This window comes from Diorhabda carinulata, chromosome 6 (genome assembly GCF_026250575.1).
Source record: "Diorhabda carinulata isolate Delta chromosome 6, icDioCari1.1, whole genome shotgun sequence".
NCBI classification, from domain to species: Eukaryota; Metazoa; Arthropoda; class Insecta; order Coleoptera; family Chrysomelidae; genus Diorhabda; species Diorhabda carinulata.
The window spans coordinates 3,629,435-3,644,473 of NC_079465.1; the positions used below are offsets into that span (position 1 = coordinate 3,629,435).

The window sequence follows — 15,039 nt, forward strand, 5'->3', positions numbered from 1 at the left end:
TTTACCCTCCACTATCCAATCTCCATGCGACTGTCTAACATCCCGCAATGCGGCCTTACCTGTAGTGTGAAACAAATACAGAGTGTACCACACGATGCGTCCAATGCTTCCAACGTTGGACACTGGTAAAATGTGCTGAAATGTGCATCTTTTGTCACTAATAAGCGTAATAGTTGAAGCGATTAGAAAAAAAGTTGTATAATGAAAAATTCGGGATTTTGACAGGTACTAATACATTGAAACTTTATTTCAAAATACCAATGATTTATTTTCGCCGTTTTTTAAGGCTTCTAAAATTCATTACAATGTGTCGTACATGTTAACATGATTTTAATCACCTATTTTCATTAGAAAAAAAAAGAATTGTATACATAATGCAAAGATTAGTAAAAGAAATTACAGTTATACAAATTAAGATAACGTCAAAATTTTGTTGCCAAGTACTATATAAAAAGAAGGGAGTATTACGATTTTTCATCCTGCATCTTTAATTTTACTGTCGATTGAATTGAAACCGTGGATATGATATAAAAAAACAACTATTCTTGTATCCAATTCAACTATCATTAAAAACGTAACAAATATCATAATCCGCCCCTCAACTTGAGTCAAATTTCTGTTAGAAAAGTCCAGAATATCAAAATTGATTGTCAGAAACCAAAGACTTCGCCTATAAAAATTATAATCACATGAAAAACTATATACAGATACAAAAAAATTGTTATATTTAGTCATCTAAAATGTTGAAAAGTAAATAATGTTAGTGAGAAAATAAAAATTACCAGATGGTTGAAGAATAAACATACAAGCCTTTGATTTCTGTAAAACCGAAATAATCATACTTCGGTGTGAAGAAATGAAAAAGCATTTATAAAAATCTGAAATTCATTTATTTACGTTGTTTTAAGCAGCCGCTTCTACTTCCATCGGTGTAGGATCTGTTGAACTTTCAGACTTCTTCTTTTTCTTTTTCGCAGATTTAGGATTGGCGGAACTGTTTAGGATGGATTTCAATTCGGGATCGACGACAGAATGTTCGGACTGATATAAATCTGTATCGACTGGTAGACCTGTTATTTTGTGTGGTCCATTAGGCATTAAAAGTACAGTGAACTTAAAATGCGCTACAATTTCACCTAAAATTAACATGATTAAATTAAAATTGTCAACCTGTAATAATTTAACGATAATCTACCTGGTTTTTCGTATAAAACCTGAAAAGGTTCTATCAATTTATTCTTAACGCATTCAACAACTCCCATTTTTGCTTTAGTCTCATCCTGGAAATTCCTCAAGTTGAACGGCATGTTTCCGTATTTCGCTCTAACTTCCGTGTAAAACATCCTTGAAGCTTTCAATTTCAGTTGGTAGATTTCATCTGTTTTTTTGTATATAGATACTCTGGTATCAGTTTCTTTGCCCACACCTTCACCTATGAAAATTTCATATTACTTTTCTTACAACGGCATGATAATGATCTTATGAAAATGTTTACACATTTTCTATGTGTACAAGAAAAAGCTCATTTGCAAATGAATGCCGTATTTTCTCGGAAAAACAGCAACTAATTAATAATTATCAGTGCAGTTGTCATAATTTATCTTTCTATGAACTAATCCAGAAATTTGTGCATTGAAAGCTGCTTCCCGATTGGAACCTAATAATGAGCAGATACAACAAAAAATTAAATTTTAGATTGTTTGGGGAGCATAGAGAAAATATTTAAAGGTAGAGAGAGTGACATATATGTGAAATTGTACTATTGGAAGAGAGATAAAGAGCATTAGTTTACTACTCTTTATCTCCCTCTACTCGCCAATAAATTAAAAACTATTTATTCTTCTTACAATTCGAACTTTGATGTCATTTTTAACTAATCAGGATAATTTAGAGAGTAGTATACCAATGTTCTTTCTCTGTCATCCGTTTGAACTTACTTGAACAAGCTCACTCTCTATCATTAAATATTTCTCTATATTGGGGAAACGATTTGGTTTTCCGGCTATTGATATGACTCTGGTCCTTTGTTTTTGTTAGTTAGTGCCTTTAGATTATGTTTGCACTCCCATGCAAGTAGACATACACTCAATAGCTTTCAGGATCTTCAAGGCTGCTTGGCTACCTTAGAGAATGTGAGTGTGTTTCCCAAACATGTTTGTGCCCAATCCAGCCCCTTTTGCTAGCTTCGAATCATCTGTATACCAGAGATACATATTTTGAGCTGTGTCTCTAAATGTCTCTTTTTCCACTTTAAGAGAAAGTAGAGTCTTTAAGGTTAGGATGGGGTAATTTGTCATTGCCCCTTTAATATCCACGACGAAATATTATCTCATGTAGATCTATGCAAGCTTCAATATCAATTTTTGATATAAAATCTAATACAAAATTCTATAATCTCGTCTTGTAATTATTGAGAAACACCTAATTAACAATAGTCATGAAAAGCCCTGTAGTTTTATAAAAGAAATAGTCCTATTTACCTTCACTGAAACTACAGATAAATTTAGATACTTACCTGTACTTATTAAAACGTCCATTGCATAAACTTCATGTTTATCTAATTCAAATTTTTCGTGTTCCTTTTTTTGGGCATCATTAGGATTCTGTATTATTGTTTTTTCACCGTCAATTTTAAATTGCTTTAGTTGGTGGCTCAACATACCTATAGTTAAAAATAATTCCTTGAAAACTAACACAACAAAATAAAAAAATTTAATGCCTTAAAATATTAATCAGATTTTATTCATATCCTCATCATTTTTCAGAAGGATCAATTGGAATTTATAATTATCTCATCATGACAAATATTTAGATATTAAATTATTGCTCATATTATAAAAATAGTTTTACCTTCAACTGGTTTACATTTGAAGGATTCGGCAACTTTTTGAACAGCATCTGTAATAGCGTAAGTTTCATTTCCAGGTTTCAAAAGTCTGAGAGCAGCTTGGGAAGCATAATGTGCTGCTAGAATAGCGTCAGCCTTCCTTCCAGTAATCTTATTACCAGATGAACCAACTACTATAGTGTGGGCAACTACTGCTATAAAACCATCGATATGTGCTCCCAAGTCACTAATAAAGAAACATTAAATAAAATTAACTCAGAATTTTATTTAGTACAAGAAAAATGATTATGTTCATGTTTCAGATTAAGAAAGCTACATCAGTATTTCTCAGTAGGATCAATTGGATTTTAGAATCATCATATTAGACACCAATTAAATAATAAGGTAGGAGCACCAGAACCAGTCAGTATTAACATTCAAATTGAGACTATATATTTGATATTTTTAGTTTTCTGTGACTTAAGGGTAATAATTGAGAGGCTTGAAATGAAATTTTTGTTAGGTTAATATAAAATCTTTTTGCTTTTCCATGTAACCCAATTTTTTTCATATTGATCAGAATGCCACAGAACTGTGTTAATAATCCCAACAACTTTTGTTATGTTTGTGGTGAAATGACTTTTGCAGCCCAGAAGCAAACCATCAGCCCAGTTGTAAAGATATCCTTTATTTTGGAGTGAAACTAGGTGACCAAGATAAACCATGGGCCCCACACACATGTTGTAACTCTTGCTCAGTTTGGCATGAGAAAAGAAAATTTGATTACTTCAAATGGTTCTTCACTTACCTTATATGCCAATTCCTGACCCCACCTGAAAAGTATAAGGTTGTAAATGATGATGTTGAAGAAGAATTAATCAGACCTGGAAAATCTCATGACCCAGATTTTCAAGCAGAAGATTTGAATGAATCCCACAAACTAAATCCAGCCGAATTGAGTGACCTCATAAGAGATCTGAACTTGCCAAAGCAGAAGGTAAAGCTTCTGGGATCCAGACTGCAGCAATAGAATCTACTACTACCAACTGACATGGTTACAGAGTAGTTACTTTGCGTTTTTAAATGAGGGGTGTATCAACTGAAGGTACAATGAAGAATATGTTGTATCACAAAGTATACAAAAATATGAACGGCTATATTTAATTTCACTTATCCAAGATTGACATGGAGCAAAGAGTAGATGTCTTCAGCCCTGTCTACCTGTGGAAATGGTATACCTCTAGCAACTGCTACAAAACAGTTTAATGTACCAAAAACCACTTTGGGTAAAACTCCATGGAAAATATTCAGGGTGGAAAAAATCCGACATCCAATGTTGGCTCCAGAATAAGAAGAAAATGTCAAATGAATGAAATGAAATTTATGGCAAAGAGGAAGTTTGTAATAACAAATATCAATTTAATATCATGTGCTAAGAAACTAGCAGCAGAGTTAGAAAATCTTGATGCAAAAAATTACTAGATCAGATGTAAATAGTTTTACATGTCACAACCAAAATTCACCTAATCATCTGATGGTACTAGCCAAAATTTAACTAAAATGATCATTTTTTTCATCTCTTATTTAAATAATTAGAATTATACTATTTTATTTTTCAATATTTTATTTATTTCAATTTTATTGTTAGTTTGGCATTATTAACAGACTGTCTGCCACTGGTACTTGGTGATTTCTGAATTTGGTCATGCCATCTCTAGTATAGGACTAATTGCACTTTTAAATAAAATAGCTCTGAATTAAAAATGGAAAATATTCTTAAATCTGTTATATTTGAAATTTTTTTTTCAAGATCCTCACTAAAATGTCTGCTACTGGTGCTCTTACCTTAATTAAGAATTTAAATTTCAACTTACACTTTAGCAACATCGTTTTCTTTGAGAATATAATCTATTTCACTTGGTACAGGAGAGAAATGGCAAATACAGTTGTTTACAGACACACTAGTTGGGAAAGCAATACCCTTTTTTAATTCCTTTTCTTTTTTGAAAACCTTACTAGTTTCGTCTATAAGAAGTGTGTCTCCGTACTCGCAAATCTCCCTCACAGAAGTACCCGGTAGACACTTATCTATAACTTGTTTTAAAACTCCTAAAAACAAAAATTTCATAACAGCTTCTATTTAATCGAAAATATTATGCAACGTAAAGTATAGTATTGAGTGGCAATTTACATGCCTTTATTCACAACTAAACAATTTTGGAATTTAAAATGTTTCGTCAATATTTATTGAAATAAAAATTGAACCATGTGGTTCTCAATACCGGGAACCAAACTCCATATGGCTTCACATTGTAAACTCTTATTAAATAAATTAAAAACTTGTCGATATTAAGAAAATTATTATGATATGGTAAATCTCCTATTTTAACTCACTATTAACAATCTCTCCAGCCATTTTATACTTGGTAACCACCAAGTCTTCGGCAATAGTTTTTTCGACCACATCTTTTTCGTCCGCCATTATTTACCTAAACGACTTCAGTGTTACCATTCGTTACTACTACCAACCAAACAACATATAGACAAAATGACATCTTCTCTTTTTATTGTAATGTTATTTACAGTCACTTCAAATTTCGATTTAAAATATTTATAAAATTATTCATTTTAATTGCAATAATTTATTGATTAGAAAAAGACTTGTTGCTAAAACTATAGTTGGTGTATGCATTATTTATTAACAAGTTTTGTGTTCTGTGAATAGATATTAAGGATGAGCATGTCTTAGAAATTATAATTTCAAAATAAATAATAATAATAATGGAGGAGTTAAATGACAAGTTTTATTATGTGTACAGTTCATCAATTTCAGAAAGAATTCAAATTAAAATGTAAGTTTTCTATTAGCTACTAAATTTATATATAAGGGATATTTTCCATTTACTTTGATAATGTTATAGTGGTACTTTAGAAGGTAAAAGACAAAAACCCGAATATACAAAAATCTTAGAAGACCCTATGTTAAAGTACTCCGGTCTTTATCAAGATGGATGTGCAGATTTATTTGTACAATGTATAATTTATGACAACAATCAACCATTGGCTTTACCAGTTTCCACATCTTATAAAGCTTTTACTCAAAGATGGAAGTATGCATAATAACAATTTCAAATATATTTTTATTGTCTTTTTATATGTATTTTTAGTTGGAATGAGTGGTTAACTTTACCTGTACAGTTCAATGATTTACCTAGAACTGCTCTTTTAGCCCTTACAATATATGACTGTTTTGGTCCAAACAGATTGTTTCCTGTTGGTGGAACTACAATTTCACTTTTTAGTAAGCATGGATTATTTAGGCAGGTACATTAAAGTCTTGTTTAATTATCCATTTTTTTAAATGATCAATAACACTAGGCAACACCAAAAATGTTTTTGGAAAAAAGAAAATTAATTTGCTTCTTTGAAAAGAAAGAACATATGGTGGCATGTTTTGATATCAATGGCATGATGAATGTTATGAGACAAAAATTGTCAACCTTCTTTCCATTCCTATTGGACATTCCTTTCATGTGAAGGAAACTTATGCAAATGTGAAGTTGCTTCTAGAATAAATAAAATACGAGGATCATACATGGCAGGTTTGATGTGGCATGAAAGTCATTGTTTTGCTCATGGGAATACAGTTAGGTTATACCAAGTACTGCTGTTTCTAGGCAGCAAAAAAGATGAGAACTATCAACAGTTGTTGAAATAACCTCTACAAGTTCCATCACCTAAGATAGAGTATGTCTCTAAAAGTTTTTTTTGTTGCCTAGTGTAATTAGCCTTAGCTAAAATTTATTACGTGTAAGAAAATTTATACTCATTTATAGGGAATGTTGGACTTGAGGGTTTGGCCAAACAGACAAGCTGATGGTAATTTTCCTACTACAACCCCAGGTAAAACAAAAAATGGTAAAGAACAGATGCAGAGGTTATCGAAATTGGCCAAAAAACATAGAAACGGCTATATTACAAAGGTTTGTATATTAAAAATATATTTTTAGTTGATACAAAATGTGTTATTCAAATATTTTAGGTAGATTGGTTGGACAGATTGACTTTTAGAGAATTAGAAATGATAAATGAAAAAGAAAAACGATCTTCCGAATATTTATATCTGATGATTGAATTTCCTACAATATCTATTGATAGTATACCACATCATGTCGTTTATTTTGAACAGAATGGCGAAGAAATAGTATCTGTAAGATCTCAAGCTGATTTAGTAACTGTTCCTGACCAAGAGATTCTCAAGGTAAGAATATAAATAATTTTATCTAAAGTTTACTCTTTTTACAAATAAGCGCAAATATATTAATTATTTTATTATTGATAAAATCAGAAGAGACCTAAAATCAAGAACATTTAGAAATATAAAAATAAAAGTATTTATTGTTATTCTTGTAATTTAACCATCAATAAATTATATTGTAGATCGTTTTGGGAAGTCGTTTTGCACCTATTCCTAGAATATATTTTGTACAAGACTCCTCTACATCTTATTATTCTGCTTCCAAAATACATAAACTCCTCCCAAAGGAGGCTATTCTTTTTGGGATTCTTACTCCTTCAAGGTACTTAAGCCTTTCCGCGAAATGGGCATGACATTCGCAAAGTAGATTCTCTGCTGTTTCCATGGTTTGCTCGCAGAATCTGGATTTGTTCTCCTTTATCATGACCATCGTATTTGATGGAGCAGTGACTGACCACCAGTTTCATCTTGTTTCTGGTCATCACGAAAGTTCTTCAGACTTCTTGTTTGATATGGTTGTGAATCTTTTGGATTGTCTTAAGCCAGGAGTGTTTCTCCAGTAAGACTTCACTTGATTCTTTAACCATTTGTTCAGTTCATTATTGATATGGCATCTTGTGAGGCTACATTAGCGTTCTGGTTCAAGGTATGGAGTCTTTTCCCCTTTGTTGGCAGGGTTGTCTGCTTCTTGATTTTCTGGTATAACCTGCTGACCTGGAAGCTATATAAGGGTTACTATATTTTTGTTAGCTAGTGATTTTAGTGTTTGTTTGTTTGTTTCTATATTTTAAATTTTTCTTAATTTGATAATAATTTTTGAAAAATCATTATATATTTATTTATAACCGGTTATAAGATAAGTGGGAATCAAAACTGATAAGATACAGATAAGGATAAAAGGATGTAATTAAAGAAAACTGATAGTGCAAGTTGGTACAAAATGTGATTGTACCAATCATGCCTTTTTGGAACCAAAAAAATACGAACGATAAATTACAACATTTGGTATGCCATTTGTGCGGTACTGTAATCAAAACCAGCGCCATCAAATGTGGTAAATGTTCTTGCTATTTACATACGAGGTGTTTTGAGAAAGCCGCCGAAATTTTCGTGATCGAAAAAAATTTTTGGGAATGTAAAAAATGTTTGGACAATTACAAGTTGTTCGAAATCGACCTGATCAGGATTGAAAATAGGTGTTTGAAAGATCAAGTTACGCTTTTGACTAAGTTAGTAAGCGAACAGGATTATGTAAATTGTTTACAGAAACAGCGATTGCGGGATATCCAAGTAAATAAAAAAGTAAGTTACATGTAATCAAAATTCTATCATGTAAGATATAACCTCACTTCTGATGAAATTTTCTAAAATAGCGAAGAAAATGTGTCGTTTGTAATTGATATAATATCTCTCGATAAGTCGTATGCCGTTTTTTTACCAAAAATCTATTTTATTCATCAATTAATCTCCTTCAAGAAGATTACAATTATTCCAACGCTTCTCAAACTTCTTGATACCGTGATCGTAGAAATATTTGTCTTTTGCCTCAAAATAGGCAGCAATTGCTTCTTCATTCGAGCTGAATTTCTAACCTGCGATTTCGGCGAATAGCCAGTAGTCACTGGGGGTCAGATCTGGACTATAGGGTGGATGAGAAAACAATTCTAAGTGTAGTTTAACCTTCGTTGCCATCGACTTTTAATCGATGCATTGTCTTGGTGAATCAGTGGTTTTTTCTTCGACATACGAGGCCGCTTTCCTTCATATTTGCATTCACACACACCCTGAGTCACATCATATATAAACGAAATCTTTTACAGCATCAATATTGCCATTAAATAATCAAACCTCGAATACTTTTTGCAAAAGAAGTGGTTGAAATAATCTAATCTAATTTCACGCTTCCCCTCGTATGTGGTACCCAAAAGTTTGAATGTATGTCAGCGTCTAGAGAAGAAAGCCTTTCACTACTCATCCCACCATTTTCTTCTTTCCGAAACGGAGTATTCAAGTTCAAAATTAAAAGTCTTAGTTTAAAGTTAAATGGTCATAGAGTTGAATTAAAATAGCCGCGAAATTGGTTTAATCTTCCGTTTCGAGTAATGTGGAGTAGCAATTACTTCCTCATCAATTATTTAATTTACTATTTTTTATTAACCCGTCGAACGTGTTTGATATCAAACGGATACGTGTACCCGAGAGACGTACAACTTTATTTTACGGTAAATGTTTATTTTAATTTGTCATTGTAAATAGTTTTTTAAGTAGCGAGATTTATTGTTGACATACTTTTCAAGTTGAATTTTTAACCAGTTACTAGGGCACATTGTACACATTAAATGTCAGAATAGGCCGGTTTGCAGTGGTAAAATGTAAAATGTTTCAGAAGATTTAAAATATTTTGAGTGTTACAATGTACAGCTTATTAAAAACTGTTTATAGTGACATTTACGTAATAAAACAAAACAATTCATTTATTATGTTTAAAAAGATAAATAACATTACATTTACTGTCATAAATTTGTTTTATATTCCAAGATCGATTAGGGGGACTTTTGAAAATGTGTTATTCATATTTTTATTTACCATGTCATACGTTGACTTTGAAAATACTGTACATTGTTTTAGTTTAAAATTATCACACATTTTCTTAAATTTGTTTCAAAACCTGTTCAAATAACCTCATTTAATTTCTAATTTGCAAATCAATTGAAAACAACAAAAATTATTACCAAAATCAATTAGAGGTTATGTCAAAAGTTTGTTGATATCAAAAGCGGTGTTTTATAACTAAACAAAATAACTAATGCAGTGACTAATTTTCAAAATGATTTATGATTCTTTTAAGAAAAATTAAAAAATGTTTGAAGTATTAACATCTCCTAATAGCACATTATTGAACAAAATCTAGTAGATCCAGATATCAATTTCTAACCTATTTTTTTTGTTTACCTAAGTAAGTTGAAACATAAATAATTTTCGATGTAGGATTTGTTATATTGATTGTCAAATATATCATCTGCTTTAATTAGTTTAAACTGGCCTAGTTGTTTGATTAACCTACTTTTTCAATGATATAACTCGTTACTAATCCTATTACCTGTACCAACGCATTTGACGCTGCAAAACTTTATCCCCAACTTGTACAATCATACCAAATATTACTAATAATGTGTTTTTATTGTTTTTGTCAATATTTATTTTGTAGAAAGATATGTAGAGGTTTGTATAGATTCTTTTTAGCAAAAAGCATAAGTTTCAAGTTGTTTTTCGATTCTACAAATCTGAAACTAGTTTCCAGCTAGCTAGAAACTCTACTGTGCATACTGTGAGGCTGTGTTAGGTTTTGTCGTTTATTGAATTAATTGAATTTGTTAAATATGTAGACTTGCTGAAAAAAATTTGTACAATTTTGATCCACATTAATAAGTTTTGTTCATTTTTTTTTAGGAGAACCTAGTAGAGAGCAAACATCACAAACTTGCAAGATCTCTGCGAAGCGGACATTGTGATAAAGATGCGAAACCGAACGCTACGATGCGTGACATTCTCCACACGATCGTTTCCTATCCCTCAACTAAAAATCTATCTAACGAAGAACAAGATCACGTTTGGAAGTACAGATTTTATCTTAGTAGTCAAAAGAAGGCACTGGCGAAATTTTTGAAATGCGTTAATTGGAATCAACACAATGAAGTCAGACAAGCTTTACACATGATGGAAATTTGGGCGCCTATGGATGTCGAAGATGCTTTAGAATTGTTGAGTCCGAATTTCGCGCACGCGGCTGTGCGTCGATACGCTATTTCTAGATTACAACAAGCTCCTGATGATGAAATTATGTTGTATTTGTTGCAGTTAGTACAAGCTTTGAAGTACGAAAATTTCAAGACTATACAAGAAGGTAAAATTCAATTTAGTCGTATTAAATTGATATAATTTACTCTACTAAATTTTTGATTTTAAAAAATTTTTACGAAAGTGTTTTAATGAAATTTTTTGAATAATTCTCATTGTATATCAATATTAACTTCAATGTTTCTGTCTTGTATTTCATTTATTAAAAAACACATTCTACATCTTCATTGGTACTTCTATCAAGCAGTTTCTCATGATTATATAAAAATTTTGATATTTTTAAAAGTTACGAGTAGACTTTTTACTTAAAATCCAATGCTTGTCTGTAACTGAAATGGTAACTTAATTCCTCCTACATTTCCTACTCGCTATCAAGCTTTACTTCATTTACAGTTATTTAAATCAAAAGGTGGAAAATATTTGAACAGGAAAGTAGAATGAGGTGGCATTTACTCATCCATTCGTCAATTTTGTTATTGTAGATAGCCTTTTATGTATAAAATTATATTCTTTCAGGTTATAACAGAATTTCTCCAAGTAGAGACTCTTATTTTCCCACAGACGAAAAAGAAGCTCAATTGGAAAAAAAAGATAGTAAAGAAAGTAATAGTACTATCACAAACGAACCATTATTACATCGATCATCCAGCTACAACCAAGGTAAATATTTCCTTTTCCGGAATATTTATTTTAAATTTTATTTCAATTGAATTACTTAAACTACCACATATTTATTCCTTCATTTTTCCAAAAAAAAAGTTATAGGGCAGTCGGAGAATAAATTTTATCACACTTAATATCAAATTAGGACTAAAAGGAAGTAGTCAAGATCAAAAAAGTGATAGAAAATAGTGCTTGTCGCATCAGTTTACATACAGTGCATTCAAAAAGTAATGCAACCTTATAGATATCGAAATATCAGCAAATTGCTTTACAAACCCACTGTATGTATAATAGCAAATATTTTAACGTTGAATCATATTTTTTGTGTTAATTAAAAACTCTTGTCAAAGTTATTATAACTATTGTTCCATTTCTGGAATGTTTATTTTAAATTTTCTTTCAAATGGATTATTTGAACTACTATTATCAATTCATTTATCGAAAAATAAAGTTATAAGGAAAACAAACTAATGTTACCACAATTAATTTATTATATACAAACAAAAAATGGGTCGAATTTCTTAAAGATAGCTTTCTATTTCAGATACAATCCTAGCTGATCAAATAGCATCCTCGAATGTTAATAGTGTCATTGAAAATCCTGATCAAAAATTAAGCAGTCTTCCAGAAAATGTTTTGCAAAACCCCATAACTGATAGTGGTAATACGGATACTTTGAGAAGTCACATTAATGATGAGGAGGAAATTCAGAACCTGGCTTCTTTTTTAATACACAGGGCTTGCAAAAATTTCAACCTAGCCAATTATTTTTATTGGTACTTATTGTTGGAATGTGAGGATCAAGATACTAATCTGAGGCAAGATGTTGCAGATGTAAGTGTACGAATTGTTATTATGATCAAAACCTATAACAATAATAAATAAAATGTCGTTTTTTGCTGATGAACAAAAATTCTATGGAAAATTACAGAAAATTAACTGCAATTTTTGATATTTCCATAATTTTCCACTGTAGTTCATTTGTATCCTATCCTTTATATCATGATTTAATCTAAAGATAAAGTCTTGGCTATTAAATTTTGGTATCTTGTTCAAAGTAGTGCCATAATTGCTGATAATACTTCTTTGGTCCTTTAATTATATTTTGTTCATAATTTGTTACCTAAAACAATTCCTTCAATGTTAGTACTAGTTTTTTGTAAATATGTAAGTTTAATAGTTTACTTTTAATATGAATGTATCATATGCAACAATTATTGTTCCAGGAATCAGTTAGAAATATGTATTTGACTGTGATGAAAACTTTCTCTCAAACTTTGGCAAGAGGTAGCGAATCTATGCAAAAGAAACGACATATTCTAAGCAAACAACAAAAATTCATAGACAAATTGGTGAAATTGATGAAAATTGTATCCCGAGAAAGTGGAAATCGAAAAAGAAAAGCGGAAAAGTTGCAACAACTATTAGCAGATTCTGATAGTAAATTTAACTTTTCCAAATTCGAACCGATACCATTTCCTTTAGATCCCGATGTTATAATAAATGGAATAATACCCGAACAAGCTAGTTTATTCAAATCGGCTTTAATGCCTTCAAAATTACATTTTAAAACGGTAAATTAATGTTATATAAAATGTGTATGTTCGTCAATAATTTTTTTTAGATCGACAATAAAGAATATGTTGCCATTTTTAAATTGGGAGATGATTTAAGACAAGATCAACTGATTTTACAAATGATCACTCTTATGGATAAATTATTGAGTAAAGAAAATTTAGATTTGAAATTGACACCTTACAGAGTTTTAGCTACGAGCACAAAACATGGTTTTGTTCAATTCATTGATTCAGTAACTGTTGCCGAAGCTTTAGCCACAGAAGGTAATAATATTTTTGGTATTCTTTTGAATTTCTCTCTGCTCATTTAATATCTAATTCCTTACCTATTTCCTGCTATTTATCTGCTCAATCTATTCTTCTTAAATAGTTTTTTTCCTACATCCAAGCTCAATTACGTATTCTTCTTATTATTTGTTATTTATTCTCTCCCAATTTACAGAGTAGTTCATTTGTATTCTATAGTGTTGGTTTATTCTAAAGACAAAATCTTCATAATCATATTTAGACATTTCGGTCTAAGTAATCCTATGGTTCTATTTTTTCTTATTAATTTTCTTCAACTATTATAAAAAGCCCTTTGACGAATTTACGAAGGTTATATTAAATGATATAGAAGAGTAACGCATCCATTAAAATGCTATTTTTGTGCAGTAGTTCATTTGTACCATATCTATTATCATGGTTTAACAAAATAGTAATTATATTTTGGAGGTACTTTTCGGTTTACATAATCCTATAGTTCTATTTTTCCTTATTAATTTCCACCAACTATTATGAAATGCCCTTTGTCTAATTCACTAACTATATTAAATTAAATCGAAGAGTAACAGCATACATTGAAATACTAGTTTTGAGCATTAGTTCATTTGTACTGGATCTATTATGTCAGTAAATATATTTTAAAGGTACCTTGTTTGTAGTAGTTATTAATATTACTTTTGCCTTTTTTTCTATAACCCTAGGAAGCTATCAAAAAAATAAACTTCTAATTATATCAAATTTTTCATTTTTGAAAATGAGGTTATGTATGCTAAAACTGTATTTCTATTTATTTGGTATTGTATCGTTCTGTTCACTTTAATCACATTTTATTTTTTACAGGAAGTATCCATAATTATTTCCGCAAATATCATCCTCAAGAAAACGGTCCGTATGGCATCGCTCCAGATATAATGGATACTTACGTTCGTTCCTGCGCCGGTTATTGCGTTATAACTTACCTTTTAGGAGTAGGAGATAGACATTTGGATAATTTGTTGCTTACCCAAGATGGTAAATTGTTCCATATTGATTTCGGTTACATTTTGGGTAGGGATCCGAAGCCTTTACCGCCTCCTATGAAGTTGAGCAGGGAAATGGTGGAGGCGATGGGAGGTGTGAATTCCGAACACTTCCAACAATTTAGGAAATTGTGTTATACTGCGTTTCTTCATTTAAGAAGGTAATCGAAAGCGAGAACGTAATTCCTATCTATAATGGTATATTTTTTTCTTTTACATGGGATAAAATTTTTGTTTTCAGGCATGCAAATTTGATGCTAAATTTATTTTCATTGATGGTTGACGCCAGTGTTCCTGATATCGCTTTGGAACCGGATAAAGCAGTACGTAAAGTACAGGACAAATTGAGGTTAGATTTAGGAGAAGAAGAAGCCGTACAACACATACAAAATTTAATAGAGACTTCAGTTACAGCTATAATGGCAGCTTTGGTCGAACAATTACATAAGATTACTCAATATATAAGAAAATAGATTTGTACATAATACAAGCACGTTGTTTTTTGTAAATAAAGTTTTTAAATATTCAATTCTATAAATAAAGATAGGTATTTAAATTGATTTGTTGTTTGGT

At 30.8% G+C, this 15,039-nt stretch overlaps 2 protein-coding genes across 3 annotated transcripts; one reads left to right on the top strand and one right to left on the bottom strand.

Annotated features, from left to right (window-relative positions):
- Positions 1 to 243: 243 nt before the first annotated feature.
- Positions 244 to 5,396, bottom strand: LOC130895258 (proliferation-associated protein 2G4). The gene is made up of 6 exons (XM_057802480.1): positions 5,222 to 5,396; positions 4,702 to 4,936; positions 2,851 to 3,074; positions 2,516 to 2,662; positions 1,196 to 1,432; positions 244 to 1,136 (listed from the first exon to the last, which is right to left on the bottom strand). The coding sequence occupies exons 1-6, from the start codon at positions 5,307 to 5,309 to the stop codon at positions 904 to 906; spliced, it is 1,164 nt and encodes a 387-aa protein (XP_057658463.1). The 5' UTR covers positions 5,310 to 5,396; the 3' UTR covers positions 244 to 903.
- LOC130895254 (phosphatidylinositol 3-kinase catalytic subunit type 3) lies at positions 5,329 to 15,026 on the top strand. 2 transcript variants are annotated; one of them, XM_057802470.1, is made up of 12 exons: positions 5,329 to 5,679; positions 5,749 to 5,937; positions 5,995 to 6,151; positions 6,664 to 6,810; positions 6,870 to 7,088; positions 10,536 to 10,989; positions 11,460 to 11,603; positions 12,151 to 12,440; positions 12,833 to 13,180; positions 13,231 to 13,447; positions 14,288 to 14,627; positions 14,708 to 15,026. In XM_057802470.1, exons 1-12 carry the CDS (start codon positions 5,609 to 5,611, stop codon positions 14,937 to 14,939), a joined length of 2,808 nt encoding a protein of 935 aa, XP_057658453.1. In that variant the 5' UTR covers positions 5,329 to 5,608; the 3' UTR covers positions 14,940 to 15,026. The 2 variants fall into 2 exon arrangements, with proteins under 2 accessions (XP_057658453.1, XP_057658454.1); XM_057802471.1 differs by lacking the exons at positions 5,329 to 5,679; positions 5,749 to 5,937; positions 5,995 to 6,151; positions 6,664 to 6,810; positions 6,870 to 7,088 and adding an exon at positions 7,944 to 8,387.
- Positions 15,027 to 15,039: the final 13 nt, after the last annotated feature.